Source organism: Syzygium oleosum, unplaced genomic scaffold (assembly GCF_021117445.2).
Source record: "Syzygium oleosum isolate NSW1041296 unplaced genomic scaffold, Sole_v2.1 Sole_v2.18, whole genome shotgun sequence".
NCBI lineage: Eukaryota > Viridiplantae > Streptophyta > Magnoliopsida > Myrtales > Myrtaceae > Syzygium > Syzygium oleosum.
Window position 1 is genome coordinate 399,566 of NW_026607502.1, and position 17,956 is coordinate 417,521.

General features: G+C 41.9%; 3 protein-coding genes across 4 annotated transcripts; 2 read left to right on the top strand and 1 right to left on the bottom strand.

Moving 5' to 3' along the window:
• Nucleotides 1-921: 921 nt before the first annotated feature.
• Nucleotides 922-2,195, top strand: LOC130140429 (uncharacterized). Its single transcript, XM_056319790.1, has 3 exons — nucleotides 922-1,040; nucleotides 1,143-2,101; nucleotides 2,188-2,195. Exons 1-3 carry the CDS (start codon nucleotides 922-924, stop codon nucleotides 2,193-2,195), a joined length of 1,086 nt encoding a protein of 361 aa, XP_056175765.1.
• Nucleotides 2,196-11,477: 9,282 nt separating this feature from the next.
• LOC130140409 (uncharacterized) lies at nucleotides 11,478-13,534 on the top strand. Its single transcript, XM_056319729.1, has one exon. The coding sequence runs from the start codon at nucleotides 11,550-11,552 to the stop codon at nucleotides 12,528-12,530; it is 981 nt and encodes a 326-aa protein (XP_056175704.1). The 5' UTR covers nucleotides 11,478-11,549; the 3' UTR covers nucleotides 12,531-13,534.
• Nucleotides 13,535-15,252: 1,718 nt separating this feature from the next.
• Nucleotides 15,253-17,956, bottom strand: LOC115690870 (cytochrome P450 CYP749A22-like). 2 transcript variants are annotated; one of them, XM_056319686.1, is made up of 5 exons: nucleotides 17,564-17,956; nucleotides 17,083-17,366; nucleotides 16,749-16,981; nucleotides 16,125-16,503; nucleotides 15,253-15,902 (listed from the first exon to the last, which is right to left on the bottom strand). In XM_056319686.1, the coding sequence occupies exons 1-5, from the start codon at nucleotides 17,847-17,849 to the stop codon at nucleotides 15,474-15,476; spliced, it is 1,611 nt and encodes a 536-aa protein (XP_056175661.1). In that variant the 5' UTR covers nucleotides 17,850-17,956; the 3' UTR covers nucleotides 15,253-15,473. The 2 variants fall into 2 exon arrangements, with proteins under 2 accessions (XP_056175661.1, XP_030473210.1); XM_030617350.2 differs by having other exon boundaries at nucleotides 17,143-17,366; nucleotides 17,564-17,952.

Here is a 17,956-nt window from a genome sequence, read left to right on the forward strand (position 1 = left end):
TTCTTGTTACGAAATGTTTTGTGAAATGGATTTATTGGTGTTGATTATGGATTTCTGGATTGAGTTATAAGTTGCTGCTGCTCGTATTCCTATGTTGAGAACCCGTTGAGGGGGGAGTATGCATACTGTCAGGATATCCTTTTGGGCCGAACCGCCGGCTTATAATAGGTGGTAGACCTTGCCAAGAGGAGTAAACTTGGTCGCATTTGTCACGGCGTTAAACTTGACCATAGTTTGATGACGGGCATGAGATTGGTTGATGGATGAACCATCAACGTGTTATGTGATGAGATTAGTCAATGGATAGACCATTGATGATTGGCTATTGTTGTTAAGTGAGTTTTTATTGAGTAATCTGATACGGATGACTTTTATTGAAAAGTTATTATACCTTTGAGATATTTTTGGCTATATTGTACATTGAGTTTGAGTTATGGGTTGTGACATTTTTGATACTATTGCATAGTGATTGTTTGGTCCGCTTAGAAGAAATATGTTACTCACTGAGCCATGGTAGCTCACCCCTTATCTTACATACCTTTCAGGTTCTTCTGCTGGCCGAAAGTAGGGCGTGAGCGGGCGTTAGTCGGAGGATTTCTTTTTGATTGTGGGATTTTGGGTACGTTGTACATAGTGACGTTGAGCTATTGGAATAGCTTTTTGTTGGATTTGTATATATCCTTTTGATGGTTTTAGAAAGCTCTGATGTTATTCGGGTTTTGTTTAAGTTGAGGCTGCGTCCTTTGGGTGAAAGGACGGCCGTGTTATGATCCCGTTTTGGTTGTGTTCGGGGTGTGACATTTGTTGGTATCAAAGCGTAGGTTATGATTTTTGTGTGGGACGTTGTGAGATTGTGTGATAGACTTTAATGCATTAGTTTTAGATACTAAGGTGTATTCTTGATTATGGATTTAGGTAATTATGAGTTTCAAGTCGGAGCCGCTTATCTCTTTTCGTAAGAATAATAAGGGAAAGAGAGCCATTACCTTCGACTCGAGAGATGTGCCTCGAGGTCCGAGAGTAAGGTCTCCGACAAGAAGGTGAGATGACGTAGGAGCAGACTCGCAAGAAATAAGAGGGGAAAGTCAACAGCCAAGGGCCCAAGACATTGTAGTTGAAGCTGGTGAACCTGGGAGTGGCAGAGGCTACACCTTTGCCCAGTTTAGAAAGTCAAAGCCGCCCACTTATGATGGGAAAACTGATCCTCTTGCAGCTGAGCGATGGATTAGGAAGATAGAGGGAATATTCAGAGTTAAAGAAGTTCCGAATGATAAGAAGGTGGACTTTGCCACCCAATATTTGGAAGGTGAAGCTGAGTATTGGTGGGAAGGAAAGAGGTCCACTCTTGGAGATGAAGATGCTACTATTTCTTGGAAGTACTTCAAAGAAGCGTTCAACGCCCAGTTCTTTCCAAAATCCTTCCAAGCAAAGATGAAGGGCGATTTTCTGCATATATCGCAAGGTGATTCTTCTGTTTTAGACTATGCGGGTCGCTTCAATCAGATGAGCAGGTTTGCGGAGCATTTTATGGCAAATGAGAAGGAGAAAGCTGAACATTTTTTTAGAGGACTTCGACCTGAGATTCGTTTTACACTCGCATCTCTTTTACTCACCACTTATGAGGATGTCCTGGAGCGAGCAATTAAGATTGAACAAGAGATCATGGAGAGTGGCACCCAGGGTATTCCTCAGCCCAAGAGGCCGAAGTTCACTAATTTCCAAGAGATCCGTATTCGTGACAGCAACAAACAAAGAAGCACTAGTAGGTTTGAAAGGGGGAAGAGTCAAACTGTTCAGGGTGCTTGCATTACTTATGGGAAATATCATAGTGGCCAATGCTATTGGAAGCGGGGAACTTGTTTTCTATGTGGGAAGATGGGACACATGCGGCAGAATTGTCCAATGCAGAGAGATACTCCAGCAGGTAGTAGATTATGCTTCGTATGTGGACAACCTGGTCATATAGCTCGCTTTTGTTCCATGAGGAAGGATGTTCCCTCAGTGGGTAGGCCCCAGGAGAATCAGCCAAAACAAAGGGCGACAGGGAAGGTTTATGCGATGACGGAAGAGGATGCGGCAACGTCTAACACAGTAGTTGCCGGTAATATCTCAATTACCTCGCAATATGCTTATGCATTGTTTAACCCTGGTGCTACGCATTCTTTCATTTCTACTGAATTCGCAAAGAAACTTGATATGCTACCTGATCCTCTTGAATATGAATTGCGTATTGAGACCCCTACGAGTGACTTCGTTATTGTGGACCGTGTATTTAAGCGATGTATGCTTCTGGTCGATAATGTTCAAATGCCTGGAGATTTGATGTTGTTGAATATTCGAGATTTTGATGTTATTTTAGGGATGGATTGGCTATCAACATATCATGCTACTGTTGATTGTCATTCAAAGAAAGTTAACTTTCGACTCCCAAATGAGCCCGAATTCTCTTTTTCGGGAAGTTGTAAGGGTACTTTTCCAAGATTAATATCGGCAGTGCAAGCGAGGAAGCTTCTAAGGAAAGGTGGTTATGGATATCTAGCTTGCGTAAAAGACACCAGTAAAGAAGTTGTGAAGCTGGAAAATGTTCCAGTTGTTAGAGAATTTCCTAATGTGTTTCCTGAGGATTTGCCAGGCTTGCCACCTGATAGAGAGATTGAGTTCTCTATTGATCTGATGCCTGGTACAGGACCTATCTCGAAGGCACCATATCGGATGGCACCATCTGAATTGAAAGAATTGAAAACACAGCTGCAGGAATTATTGGATAGGGGCTTTATTAGGCCCAGTGCCTCGCCTTGGGGAGCTCCAATCCTATTTGTGAAAAAGAAGGACGGTAGCATGCGGCTTTGTATAGATTACCGCGAACTCAATAAGGTAACGATCAAGAATAAATATCCTTTGCCACAGATTGATGATTTGTTTGATCAACTTCAGGGAGCTCGGGTATTTTCTAAGATCAACCTTCGTTCTGGATATCATCAATTGAAGATTAAAGCAGATGATGTATCTAAAACTGCTTTCAGAACGAGGTATTGGCATTATGAATTTCTTGTCATGCCTTTTGGATTGATAAATGCACCTGCTGCTTTTATGGATTTGATGAACAGGGTATTCAAACATTACCTCGACCAATTCATTGTGGTGTTCATTGATGATATCCTGGTGTACTCGAGGAGTTTGGAGGAGCACGAACAACACTTGAAAGCTTGTCTTGCAGACCTTGCGTGAGAAGAAATTGTTTGCTAAATTCAGTAAGTGCGCTTTCTGGCTTGATCATATTGAGTTCTTGGGTCATGTTATCTCGAAGAATGGCATCGCAGTTGACCCAAAGAAAGTTGAAGCGGTTGTTCAGTGGAATCGCCTTACCAATGTAACAGAAGTGAAAAGTTTTCTTGGGCTAGCTGGCTATTACAGGAGATTTGTGGAGGGATTCTCCAAAATAGCTGGTCCACTTACTCGCCTAACTCAAAAGGGAGTTAAGTTTGTATGGTCTGATCAGTGTGAGCGCAGTTTTCAAGAATTGAAAAGGCGGTTAGTGACGGCTCCCATATTAACCTTACCTTTAGGAATCAGTGGCTTCACAATTTATTGTGACGCATCTAAAGAAGGTTTAGGGTGCGTTCTTATGCAGGACGATAAAGTGGTGGCCTATGCTTCTAGACAGTTGAAGACACATGAAAAGAACTACCCCACTCATGATCTTGAATTGGCAGCAGTTGTATTTGCTTTGAAAATATGGCGACACTACTTGTATGGTGAGAAATGTGAGGTCTTTACTAATCACAAGAGTTTGAAGTACATCTTTACTCAGAAAGAATTGAACATGAGGCAGAGGAGATGGTTAGAACTCTTGAAGGATTATGACTTATCCATCAATTATCACCCAGGTAAGGCAAATGTAGTAGCGGATGCCTTAAGTCGTAATTTTCTGGAAACATGGCAATGTTGCTCACTTCTCAGCAGCCTATCCTTGAGGATATGAGGAAGCTAGATTTGGAGGTATTGGTGCATCAATTGGGTGCTCAGATAGCTAATCTTCGAGTACAACCGACATTGATTGACAAAATTAAGGCTAAACAGAATGATGATTCTCAGTTGGGAAAGATCAGAGAAGGCGTAAAAGCTGGGAGACAGTTGGATTTTAGTATTCATGTAGATGGGTCATTGAGGTTTCGTGGTCGGCTATGTGTTCCTGATGATCCTGAGTTGAAAAAGGAAATATTGCAGGCAGCTCATGGTACTAAATACTCGATTCATCCAAGAAGTACTAAGATGTATAGAGATTTGAGAGGACATTTCTGGTGGGTCAACATGAAGAAAAACATTGTAAAGTTTGTCGATCAATGCCTGGTTTGTCAGCAAGTAAAGATTGAACATCAGAAACCAGGTGGATAACTACATCCACTTGAGATACCTAAGTGAAAATGGGAGCATATTACCATAGACTTCATCGTCAGTTTACCGAGAACGCCAAGCGGTAAGAATGCTATATGGGTGATTATCGACCGATTGACTAAATCGGCCCACTTTTTGTCGTATCGATTTGGCCTTTCACTTGAAGACATGGCTAAGCGGTACGTCAATGAGATAGTGAGACTTCATGGGGTTCCAGTGAGCATAGTTTCTGATCGAGATCCTAGGTTTGTATCCAACTTCTAGAAGAGCTTACAAGGGGCATTGGGTACTAAACTCAACTTCAGTACAGCTTTTCATCCACAGACAGACGGGCAATCGGAGAGGACGATTCAGACGTTAGAGGATATGCTACGATCCTGTGTTATTAACTTCGGTGGTTCATGAGATGACCATCTTCACTTGGCAGAATTCTCCTATAATAACAGCTACCATTTCAGTATTAAGATGGCACCTTTTGAAGCACTGTATGGTCGAAAATGCAGAAGTCCGGTTTGTTGGGACGATGTTGGTGAGAAGAGGTTGACTGGCCTTGAGTTTATACAACAATCAGAAGAAAAAGTCAGGTTGATTCGAGAGCGACTGAAAACAACTCAAAGCCGTCAAAAAAGCTATGCAGACCTTAAAAGGCGCAAGATAGAATTTGATGTGGGAGATCACGTGTTCCTAAAGGTTTCACCTATGAAGGGTGTTATGAGATTTGGCACTCGTGGGAAACTAAGTCCAAGATATGTGGGACCGTTCTTGATATTGGAGAAGATTGGTGAAGTTGCTTATAAACTGGCTTTGCCATCAGCATTATCTGGAATTCATAATGTGTTCCATGTATCTTTATTGCAAAAATATGTGACAAATCCTGAACACGTATTGGATTTCACTCCTTTAAGGTTAAGAGAAAACCTGACATATGAAGAACGGCCTATTCGCATTGTGGATAAGACGGAGCAAGTGCTGCGGCGATGCACAATCCCTTATGTGAAAATTCAATGGCAAAATCATACTGAGAGAGAGGCCACATGGGAGCTTGAGGAGGAAGCAAGAAACAAATACCCTCATTTGTTTGAAAGTTAAGGTAAGGCTAAATTTCGAGGACGAAATTTTTTAAGGAGGGTAGAATGTAACATTTGCCTTTTCTTTTGACTAGGTCAAAAGACTTAGGCTGAAGGAGGATTAAAAAAAAAAAGTCAAAAAGTGAAGATAAAAGGAAGAAAGCAGCGGCTGGTCGCGGGAGAACAGAAGAAAAACAGAGGAAAAGAAAAGCAAAAAGGAGAGGAGAAAGGGAAGAAATGAAAGGGAGGGTTTGTGCGCGTGGGTCCTCGCCAAGCCGTTCCGACTACGTAACGCAACGACTAGTAAGTACTCGCAACCCTCGTTAGTCCTATCGGAGTAATTTTTCGATTAGGGCTCGGAAATAAGAGTTATGTGGATTTGAGCTGCGTAGTCCAAGTTTTTGGGTTGTCAAGTCTTAAATATCCATGAAAATGAAAGATTATGGTGTTGTGGGGCTGTGCATTTTGACGGATATCGATTTGGAGTTACGGTTTGTCCGAAATCAAATTTTCAAGTTGAGAGCATAATCTGGAATTTCGTGAACAGTACTTTCCAGGGCTTTTATGGTCGTTTTTGGGCTGTTGTTTGGGTTGGCTGTGTTGGGACATCCATAGTATACTAGATGAGTTTCGTTTTGACTATAAGAGCGCGCAAAACGGAGTCCGGTGGAGGAAGTTATGATGCGTGGAAATTTGGCGCGCGAGTAGTTCGTTGTGGTTGGCATTAGATTTTTTTCCTTTGAGCAAGCCGTCGTGGGCACATGGGTGTTGGATTATTGGCTAGTTAGCCTTAGCTTATTCGAATTGCGCGTTAGGGGGAATTATTACTCGGTTTTGATTCGTTTTCCGTATGTTTGATAGGATTTTGGAACCGTCGGCTCGAGTAACACATATGGGTTAGTTTTTCGATTACCAGGTGAGGGACATTATATCTTCTATGAATTTACAAATTCATATTTTGATAATGGATATAATTTTTAATACAGTGGAGCATGTTTTCTGCATAAATTGGATTGATCATTTACTACCTTTTGTCGATTGTGAAATGAGTTGAAAAGTCTTATGACGTTATTGAAATGAAGCTTTTGTGAATGCTTATATTAAAGGTTTTGTGAAGAGGATTAGCCGAGGGCTATTCTTGTTGCGAAATGTTTTGTGAAATGGATTTATTGGTGTTGATTATGGATTTCTGGATTGAGTTATAAGTTGCTGCTGCTCGTATTCCTATATTGAGAACCCGTTGAGGGGGGAGTATGCATACTGTCAGGATATCTTTTGGGCCGAAGCGCCGGCTTATAATAGGTGGTAGACCTTGCCAAAAGGAGTAAACTTGGTCGCCTTTGTCACGGCGTTAAACTTGACCATAGTTTGATGACGAGCATGAGATTGGTTGATGGATGAACCATCAACGTGTTATGTGATGAGATTAGTCAATAGATAGATCATTGATGATTGGCTATTGTTGTTAAGTGAGTTTTTATTGAGTAATCTGATAAGGATGACTTTTATTGAAAAATTATTATACCTTTGAGATATTTTTGGCTATATTGTACATTGAGTTTGAGTTATGGGCTGTGACATTTTTGATACTATTGCATAGTGATTGTTCGGTCCGCTTAGAAGAAATATGTTACTCACTGAGCCATGGTAGCTCACCCCTTATCTTACATACCTTTTAGGTTCTTCTGCTGGCCGCAAGTAGGGCGTGAGCGGGCATTAGTCGGAGGATTTCTTTTTGATTGTGGGATTTTGGGTACGTTGTACATAGTGACGTTGAGCTATTGGAATAGCTTTTTGTTGGATTTGTATATATCATTTTGATGGTTTTAGAAAGCTCTGATGTTATTCGGGTTTTGTTTAAGTTGAAGCTGCGTCCTTTGGGTGAAAGGATGGCCGTGTTATGATCCCGTTTTGGTTGTGTTCGGGGTGTGACACTGGTCCTCTTTGGGTTGCTAAAGAACAGTTGGCATAGAGTTGTTTTGCCAATCCCGCCGTTCCCCACCACACCAATCGCCTTGAATTTGTCGGAGCTAGGTTTCTTGATCAGAGATTCCAGTAACACCAGTTCGCAATCAAACCCGTGATCTGCTGGCAAAGGAATTGGACCGGAAACTTCTCGGCTCTTCGTCAAGCATCCGCCATTGCTATCTTGTGGAGTATTATTGCTCCTGCTGGTTCCCAATTTGTGCTCAAGTTCCACCTGGATCTTCTCCAGGCTGCTCTTTATTCTGTATTTGGTCAAAATCTACTTCTTTGATAGTGTCTGGCACTCGGTCAGGATATTGTTGAGGGGCAAAAGTACACCAGAAGTGCCATAACTTGTGTACGGTGATCACTTTGGTGCCATAACTTTTTTTCGGATCACTTTGGTGCCAAGTCGGAGGAAAAGATATCACTTTAGTGTCAATTTGGCCGGAAATCCGACGTGGCATTTTTTATTAATTTTTGACGCCGACGTGGCTCGCCGGAGGCTGAGTCAACGTGTACAGTCAGCATTTTTTATTTTAAATAATTTTTTCCAGCGTGTACCGTCAGCATTTTTAATTTTAAATATTTTTTTCTTTTTTTTTCCTCTTCTTTCCTTTTTCTTTTCTTTTCTTTTTTTTTCTTTTCTCCCCTCGCCGGCCGGTTGCCGGTGGCCGGCCGGCCACCGGCGAAGCCCGGGAAGGGCTGGGCGAGGGCGGCCTTGCCCATGGCCGGCGAGGGGCGGCCTCGCCGGAGACAGGCGAGGCCGCCTCTCGCCGGAGACAGCGAGGCCGCCTCTCGCCGGCCCAGGGGAGGCGAGCCTCGCCGGATCCGCGAGGGCGACCCTCGCCGGCGTCGGGCTAGGGTCGCCCACGCCCGACTCGGGCGAGGGCGACCCTCGCCCGCCCAGCGGGGCGACCCTCGCCCGCCTCGACTAGATCCGGTGAGGGACGGCCTCGCACAGGCCGGCGAGGAGCGGCCTCGCCTGTCGCCGGCGAGGCCGCCCCTCGCCGGCCATGGGCAAGACCGCCCTCGTCCAGCCCTTCCCAGGCTTCACCGGTGGCCGGCCGGCCACCGGCAACCGGCCGGCGAGGGGAGAAAAGAAAAAGGAAAGAAGAGGAAAAAAAATATTTAAAATTAAAAATGCTGACTGTACATGCTGGAAAAAATTATTTAAAATAAAAAATGCTGACTGTACACGCTGACTCAGCCTCCGGCGAGCCACGTCGGCGTCAAAAATTAATAAAAAATGCCACGTCGGATTTCCGGCTAAATTGGCACTAAAGTGATCACTTTTCCTCCGACTTGGCACCAAAGTGATCCGAAAAAAAGTTATGGCACCAAAGTGATCGCCGTACATAAGTTATGGCACTTCTTGTGTACTTTTGCCATGTTGAGGTAATAGAGATTGTCCCTGATCGATTTTTCCTCGCATGAAGATGAGCTGAGTCCATCTTTAAGCGGTTTCTTCAGCTTCTGGAAGTCTTTGTATAATGCAACTTTAGGGTTTATTCCATCTTGGAACTTCTTGAGCAGGTACAGCTCGATCTCTCGAGCCATAATAACGCCTGAATTCGTCCTCATTTCTTCTTCAAGAGGTTTTGGAGGAAGAGAGACATGACTGTCCGAAGGCATTTTTACTCGAATCTGTTTGTATGCTGTCAGATGATATGCCTCCAAGAATGTACACCCAGAAAAAGTAATTCTGGAGTTCTGATAAAATCAATAGAGAGGCTCTTGTTTCTTTCAGAGCCTTGAGGGTTACCTTAAAAACTCTCCGAAATAACTAACTTTATACATAAAAGCTTTCTTTTTATTAATGTCCTTAACAGTTGGCCAGTTGGTAATGATTAATTTAAAAGTTGGTCTGTTAGGGCGCGCATGGAATCCATTCTGGAGCAGAAATTCTGCTCCAGAATGCATTCCGGAATAGAAATGCATTTGTTAAAATAATTTTGGAATACATTCTGGAGCAATTTTTGCATTCTGGAATAAAAACGCGTTTGGTAAAACTTCATTCTTTTTTTTGCTCTAGAATGAATTTTTGCTTCCAGAATGAGTTTTGGCCCAAAAAAGAGAAGCTACTTTTTGTAGCTTCTCTCTTCCAGAATGCATTCTAGCCCAAATTTCCTTTTTTACAAGAAATAAAAAATTTCAAAAAATGAAAAAATCAAAAATTTCAAAATTTCACAAAATGGCTTAGAATACCTGTGGCCATCCACTTTGAGTGAAATTTAAATTTTTTGAGGTGCCCAAAAAAAGAAAAATAATAAAAAAATAAAAATTTCAAAACTTCACAAAATGGCTTAAAATACCTGTGGCCACCCACTTTGAGTGAAATTTAAATTTTTTGAGGTGCCCAAAAAAAATAAAAAAAAATAAAAAATAAAAAATTTCACAGAATGGCTTAGAATATCTGTAGCCACCCACTTTGAGTAAAATTTAAATTTTTTGAGGTGCCCAAAAAAAAAAATAAAAAAAAATTCAAAACTTCACAAAATGGCTTAGAATACCTGTGACCACCCACTTTGAGTGAAATTTAAAAATTTTTAGGTGCCAAAAAAAAATTAAAAAAAATCAAAAATTTCAAAACTTTACAGAATGGCTTATAATACATGTGGCCACCCACTTTAAGTAAAATTTAAATTTTTTTAGGTGCAAAAAAAATCAACAAATCAAAATAGATTTCTGTTCCAAAAATCAATTTCTGGAGCAGAATTAGTCATGTTTTACCAAACAGATTTCTCCTCCAGAAATCAATTTCTGGCAAGAATTCCAAAAATCAATTTCTGACAAGAATTTGATTTCTGGAGCAGAATGGTTATCATTCGCACCCTTAGTCTACATTCACACCTACACCAGATAAATGGGGGTGACCTTAATTCAATTACTCCAAATTTGAATTTTCTGCTGAGATCGTTCTTTGTATAAACATTATAGAGGGAGATCATTGGTATGATCATCCAATTTTGAATGGTCAAACCATGGTTCTGAACTTCTTATTGGTGGATTTCCTCAGAGGTGGCCCACTTAGGCTGGTGTTAAGAATATTTGAGATGGAGATTTCTTTCTTCTCACCTATTGTGTCAACTATACAAAAAGATGGGTAAAAGTAAAAAATGAAAAGCAAAAAGATACTGAGAATCCAAATGGAATGCAGTCGATGGCTCCTATTATCAATGGTGAGAAAATTTCCACCATCCCTGTTTCTTTTTGTGCCAGTAAACATGAGTTCAATCATTAATAAAATGTATATCTATTTTGTTCAGATGAGGGAAACTTGCACAGTAAAAGGTTATGTGGGTCATTGATTGTAGTTGTCCTTTTCCTAGATACTTTGTGATGGTGGGTTTCTGTCATGCACGCCTCAATACAATGAGAAAGATTAATTCATCATATATACTAATAAGAAAATGTCATTCTCCACTTAATAATAAATCACAGCATTGTATACACTTCACTTGCAAATGTAAAGTACATTATGTGCTCAGCTTGCTGGGGGTTATGCCATTCCCATCAGGGACAGCTGCAGAGCAGTCAGAAATGTGAACAGGGATGGCCTTCGACCCCATTAAAACAAGCTCAAGTCAAGGCCTTTTTGGTCAACCAAAAAGTTACTTGAGTCATTGTTTATTCATTTTATGTACAATTCTAGCCAATTCTGAGATGGTTTCTATTCCCTCATGTGCTTCATCCAATTATAAAGCAGAAAACTTTGTTACTAACTTTTCTCTGAAAGTAATGTGATGGGTAATTCTTTTTTACTTCTTCTCTCTCTCTTAAAGATCTTTTGGGAGACTTGCCATGTGAAACGCCAAGGTAAGTCATTGTTTATGGATTGTTTTAGCTTATCATTTTAGTGGAAAAAGAAAGAAATGCTGGGTATGCTTTCGTTGACGTGGAAATTGTGAAGCAAGTGTTCACAAAATACAGCATGGCCAAATGATCAATACCTCAGGAAAAAGATCTCTGGTTTCTTGATTCTCAGACTAATGGCCTTTTCTTCTCCTGCCTTTGAGTTTCCCTAATTCTTTTTCTTTAAAAAAAAAAATTGAAACTTGAGTTGCTTGAGTGAGGTTGTAACTAGAGAGGTTTCACTTCAAGTAATCACAAGAACAAAACATGGCTTTCGATCCCATTCCGGCGAGCATCAGGAAGGTTTGGGACACATGGAACCTCAGGGGCTTCATCATCCTGAGCCTCTCTCTTCAGACCATCCTCATCTTCTTTGCACCGTTCAGGAAGAGAACGGCCAACATGTTCATGATGTTCGTCTTGTGGTCGGCTTACTTGCTGGCCGATTGGGCTGCTGCGTTTGCGGTAGGACTCATTTCCAACAGCCAAGGCGATGACTCTGCTCTGGCCGACAACGGAGATCTCTTAGCATTCTGGGCACCTTTCCTTCTGGTGCATCTTGGCGGTCCAGACACCATCACTGCCTTTGCGCTGGAAGATAATGCCCTCTGGCTGCGGCACTTGCTTGGCCTTCTTTTCCAAGTTTTTGCCGCGTGCTATGTGTTCCTCCAGACACTGCCCCATAACAAGCTTTTAGTGCCAACCATACTGATGCTTCTTGCTGGGTTGATCAAGTATGCAGAGAGGACTAGAGCTTTGTATCTTGCAAGCCTGGAGACTTTCAAGAAATCCATGCTCAAAGAGCCCGATCCGGGTCCAAACTACGCGAAGTTTATGGATGAGTACTCATCGCGGAAGGAGGCCAAGCTCCCAGCCCGCATCAATATCACCGGAGAACCCGACAGAGAATCTAAGACTATGACCTATGACGGCGTGAAAGAAGGGATTCTTTCCAAGAGCGACGTCGTGATGCATGCCCACCACTTCTTCGAAATCTTCAAGGGTCTAATTGTCGATCTCATCTTCAGCTTTCGTGAGCGGCACGAGAGCCGGCAGTTTTTCCAGCAGAGGTCTGCAGAGGATGCTTTCAAAGTCATAGCGGTCGAGCTCAACTTCATGTACAAGGTCCTGTACACCAAAGTCCGGGTGGTACATTCTATAGTTGGTTATATTTTTCGGTTCTTTGCATTTGCGAATATCGTGGTAGCTCGTGTTGTTCACCTGCCTAAAGAAGAATGGATTCCATAGTTTTGATGTTGGAATTACCTACTGCTTGCTCTACGGGGCTGTTTCTCTAGATGCAATAGCTCTTTCTATGGCCATTTTCTCTGATTGGACTGTTGCTACCATAAAAAATATCAAGAGAAGATCCAAAATGGCGATCCTGTTTGATAAACTCGTCGGTGCACAATTCCTCTCGATAATGGATCGGAGGAAGGATTTGGGCAAGACTAAATGTCGAATAGGCAATGTTGAGTATGATGTGTTCGATACACCAGTAATGTTCCGAAGGTGGTCTGAGACCATCTCGGTTTACAACCTGTTATCCTATTGTCTGAAAGAGCGTCCAACAAGAATCTCCAAACCGCAGGGGTGCCTGAGCAGCTGTTTCGGTAAAATTGTCAGTTTTCCATGCTACATCATGGGAATGGTAATGTCCTGGCTAGCTCCCTTGGTGAATCAATTTCAAGTTGCTTATTTTTGGGCTGCATCTTCAGAGATGTTGCTCACGTTTCCAAAAAAATCTTCAGTTTTATCACTGATAAATTGGGCATAGCGGACATACTCGACGAAATCAAATATGTGTCCAGTAATCCCTTCATCAAGAAGCTTTGGGAGTTTATATTCGACGAGTTGCAAGACAAGGTGTCATTCGCAGATGACGCTGAGACGGCCAGGAAGATATGTGAGGCACGAGGTGAATGGGTTCTCCAGGGCAGCGTGAGGGAGCAAGAATGTTCCCGTTTGATGCAATATGTCGAGGAAGTCGAGTACGACCGTAGTCTTCTATTGTGGCACATTGCTACGGAGATCTGCTACAACAAAGACGACAACCCCAACCCTGATGCCCAAAATTATAGGATATTCAGTAAGATCCTATCGGACTACATGTTATATCTCCTAGTGAAGCAACCCAAGATGATGTCCGCTGTTGCGGGCATCGGCCAGATTAGGTACCGAGACACCTGTGCCGAGGCCAGGAAGTTCTTCAGCAGACGGGGGATCAAAATGGTTTCTGAGAAGACTAAGAAGGGAGAGGAAAATGTGGCTAAACTGAAGAACGCTTGCAATAAGATCTACGAGGTGGACACAAGCGTCAAACCAGTGGATGTAAAGGGTGATCGGAGCAAATCCGTGTTGTTCGATGGATGCATCTTGGCCAAAGAGCTGGAGAAGCTAAACAAAGGTAAGTGGAAGATCATGAGCAGGGTATGGGTGGAACTGTTGTCATATGCAGCCAGTCATTGTAGGGCCGAAACGCATGCCCATGTACTTAGTAAAGGCGGTGAGCTAGTAACTTTTGTTTGGCTATTGATGGCTCACTTCGGTATTGGAGAGCAGTTCCAGATCAACGAAGGCCATGCCAGAGCAAAGCTTATCGTTGATAAGTGAAGCACCAGCACATCGATCTTCCTAGGATAAGGATGAATGCTTCCTTGAGGAATTCTGTTTCTTGTTTAGAGAAACTTTATTTGGCACTTGCAATGTTGGAAAATTTTCTTCCCAAGTTTTGTCATGCTTCATTTTCCAACATAGTACAAACCCGGAGAGCTCTTTTGCTCTTTCCAGTTCTTTTAGCAATCAGTAGTTCTTCTTTAGCAAGGTTTCGGCCTTGAGCTCACCGTTGCCACTCTCCCTGATAAGCAAAAGGTAAGACTGAAATAGGGGAAGGCTTTCCCTGTGGGTTTGAGTTTGCTTTCGTCTCCAAGTGCCAATCTTCTAAACTCAAGATTGCTCGTGCGCCTAAACTATGGTCATGTTTCTAATGAACTTTAACACGGTAATGGACTGTTAGCGTGTAATATCCCCAATTAAGGAAGTCTGGCTAAACGTATGCAATACTGGTGTGAAAGAACCTGCAAAACTTGTTGAAGACTTGAAGTTGCAGATTCATGAATGGGAACTAGACATCATGCATGGAATTTTTTTCCGACTATTTTTACGAGAAAATATTGTCTACTTACTCCGCGTACATCGGATTAACGACACTCATGTAAAGAAAAAAATTACTTCTTTCAGCAGGTTATATATGAGTTCTTAAACAATTTGCTACTTAGGAGGCATAGATTCATAATTATAACATACATTTTGATGCTTACACTGTAGAGGGTTGCAAATCACTCAACTTCGTATGCTTACCTCTTATCGATTTCACCTAACAGATTAAGTTTTTAGAAAGCAAAAGGTACGACTGAAATAGGGGAAGGCTTTCCCTATTCTTCTAAATTAAAGATTGCTCGTGGTCCTAAAATACGGTCATGTTTCTAATGATGTTTAACATGGTAATGGACTAATAGCATGTAAAATCCCCAATCAAGGAAGTCTGATTAAAAGAACGAAATATCAGGGTACAAGGACTCACAAAACTTGTCGAAGTTAAAGATTTGGATGGATGAGTTCTTGAATGGGTACTGGGCAACATGTACGGAATTTTCTTGACTACTTTTGCGAGAAAATATTGTCTTCTTACTCTGCACATATCATTGGATTAACGACGCTCATGTAAAGAAACAAATTTCTTCTTTCAAGGCTTTATATGAGTTCTTAAACAATTTGATACATAGGTAAATGAAAGACACAAGTTGATGTTTACACTATAGTGGGTTGAGAAACACTCAACTCCATATTGTGACCATCAAGCGCTCCTGAGATCATAAGAGAATTACCTCTTCAACATGTTATGATCTCAGTTGCGTGCAATCATTGCGTTGTAACCATTTGATACTTTTTGAATCTCGACAGAATGGTGTGGGCAAAAGAAAAGTGGCATATTCTGATCAAACACCCATGTAATCACAGTAGAATGCATTATAGAGGCCAAATTGCACGATCTCAATCAGGAAAGGCACCTATCTGTGCCAATTAACTCGGCAGGTGGTCCCAGTTCTGGTTAAGTCTTAAAACAGCAAAAGCATACACGTGCATCCTGTTTTTTCGCCCACTTACACATATACATCTTCGCAGTTCACACTATGTTGCATTGAGGATAACCTGAACTCCATATTGAGGGCGAGAATTGTGAAGTTCGACAGGGGAGTGGACATAAGCAGGGGAGAGGGTGAAACTGAATCGCTGCAGAATCATAGCAAGAACAATTTTAGCTTCAACTGTCGCGAAATTCAGGCCAACACAATTTCTGGGTCCAAGGCCAAAGGGAAGGAATTTCGCAGGATTGTTGTTTGTAGCCTTAGCAACTCCTTCTGAGAATCTCTCTGGCTTGAAAAGATGTGCATCATCTCCCCAAATTTGAGGGTCGTGGTGAATCTTTAGGATTGGTATGTGTACCATTATACCTGCAGGAAGAATGAGATCACCGAGTTTTGCTTGCCTAGTCACTTTTCTAGGGACACCGACTCCTGGAGGATATAAGCGGAGAGATTCGTTTATGATCATGCCCATCTGCACATACACAAGTGCCAGAGTCATTCATGAGGAGAAGAATAATTGAAGATTCTTCGAAAACACAAGAAGATAAAGAAGCTTGTGTTGTTCTTTGCGGTAGAACAATTTGGGTACATAGGCAAAAGTAGTCTCATTACAAGCATTATCAGACAGCTTTCGGAAATAGACATTTATTAGCTCTGTTTCAAGGAAAATTCTTTTACAATCACCTTCTCTTACCTTCTTGAGCTTTGTAGTTCCATTGAAATCGGGATCTTGATCTCCAAGTGTATCAAGGACCTCCTTCCTTGCTTCTTGTTGCCAATCAGTGTGAATTGCTAGGAGGAAGACTGTCCATGCGAGTAATGAGCTTAAGGTTTCAAATCCAGCAGAATAGAACGTCTTGCACTCAGCAATTACATTATCGAATGTGATTTTCTTGTTCTCATCAACATCGTGCATAGCCGTTAAAAGTAACCCTAGGAAATCATTCCCGTAGCTCTCCATCTCTCCGGAATTCATCTTCTGTTGTCTTCTTTTGATAATCTTTAACACAGCTTCTCGTAACCCTTTCTCAAGTTTCTCTGCCTCAATCTCAAAAGTCGGTTTCCAGAGCTTACTGTAACAACAAGAAGCCACACAAGCAAGTACTATAAAACCCAAGTATTTTGTTCATCTGCGAAACAAACTGTGATATGCAAGAACTCTAGGGGGTGCTGTATTCTGTTGCATCCTATCCGTCGTAAAAGTCCAAAAGACCAAAAAGCAGACACATCGAATAATGACCGCATTACATAGGATGACAATCATTCGAAGTCCTGTCTGAATGTTTTTACTACCCTCCATGTCGTAAAATTTATTTACCTGACTCCAGGTAATCTTATTTGTGAAGAAGCTTTTGCCATTGTCAATCCCAACTTAACCACGTTCTCAAAAACAGTTTTGCCTTCAACGTAGCTGCTCCCAAATGCAGTTTTCGATATTGCATCCGATGTGCACAGTTTAAATTCTTCATAAACATCGATTTCCAGGCATTCTCGATCACGCCATCTCTGGATCATAATATGAGCACAGTCCACCATTGCCGGAACCATACTCTGCAAACAAATGGATTGACATTCCATCATAAGCACAATTTGAAAAGCACTCTCATGTCCAATACCTCCCACAAAATTACTTCACTAATTCTAATTCCTACCATGTTTGTTTTGGAAGCAAGGCTCCCATGGCCAGCATACAAATAATGTCTCAAATGTACCTTCAGACTTCCCCCGTGAAAAGCGAAATTCGCCAGCTTTCGGTGCTTTGCCCATTGCTCGCCTTCAGATGTCACCAGTCCATCACCTACAAGCTTCTTCACTTGGTCTTGGAGGAAAATTTTTGAAAAAGTGTGGTCTTTATCATTAAGTACCTCTTTAACCATGTCCAGATCCGAGACAACTAGGAAAGCTTGAGGGCCATGCCACACCAAGAAATTTCTCCCTGCGACATTTTTTAATTTTTGTGAGTAACATAGATTGAAGAGTTAAGAACGAGCCTGTTCTCAAATACAAATCAATATCCTCTCAAACGGCATGTCACATCCTGTCCAGCAAATGGGTGTTCAGAAAGTACTTCGCAAGTGATATCTCGTGATCTTAACATCGATAAACTGAGTCAACTACAGGACTATTAATCACCATAAGTTTGAGCCCACTTGTGGAAGTGAGGCTGGACGTAAGGGAAAATATCGTGAGAAAGGCTCATGGGTCTGCTGGTGGCTTCCCTCTTCATTCGAAGCATCTCTGTGGTGCTTCCATGGAAGAACCCGTAAGCTGGACCTTTGATTCCTTGGGCAGCCATCTTTCTTTGCATTTGAATTGGAATCCACCATAGTTTGTGCAGCATTTTGATAACAAGAGCCAAGAGAAGAGAAAGAACCAGAGAGGACAATGAGAGCAACACACCATTTCTGAGGAAATCCATGTTTCTTTCGCGAGTGGAGCTGTTTTACAGAGCTATGAACTTAAACTACCATTGGACTGATTCTTGTAGTCCTTTGGTTTCGGTCCCATGAGGGGTGGTTCGAAATG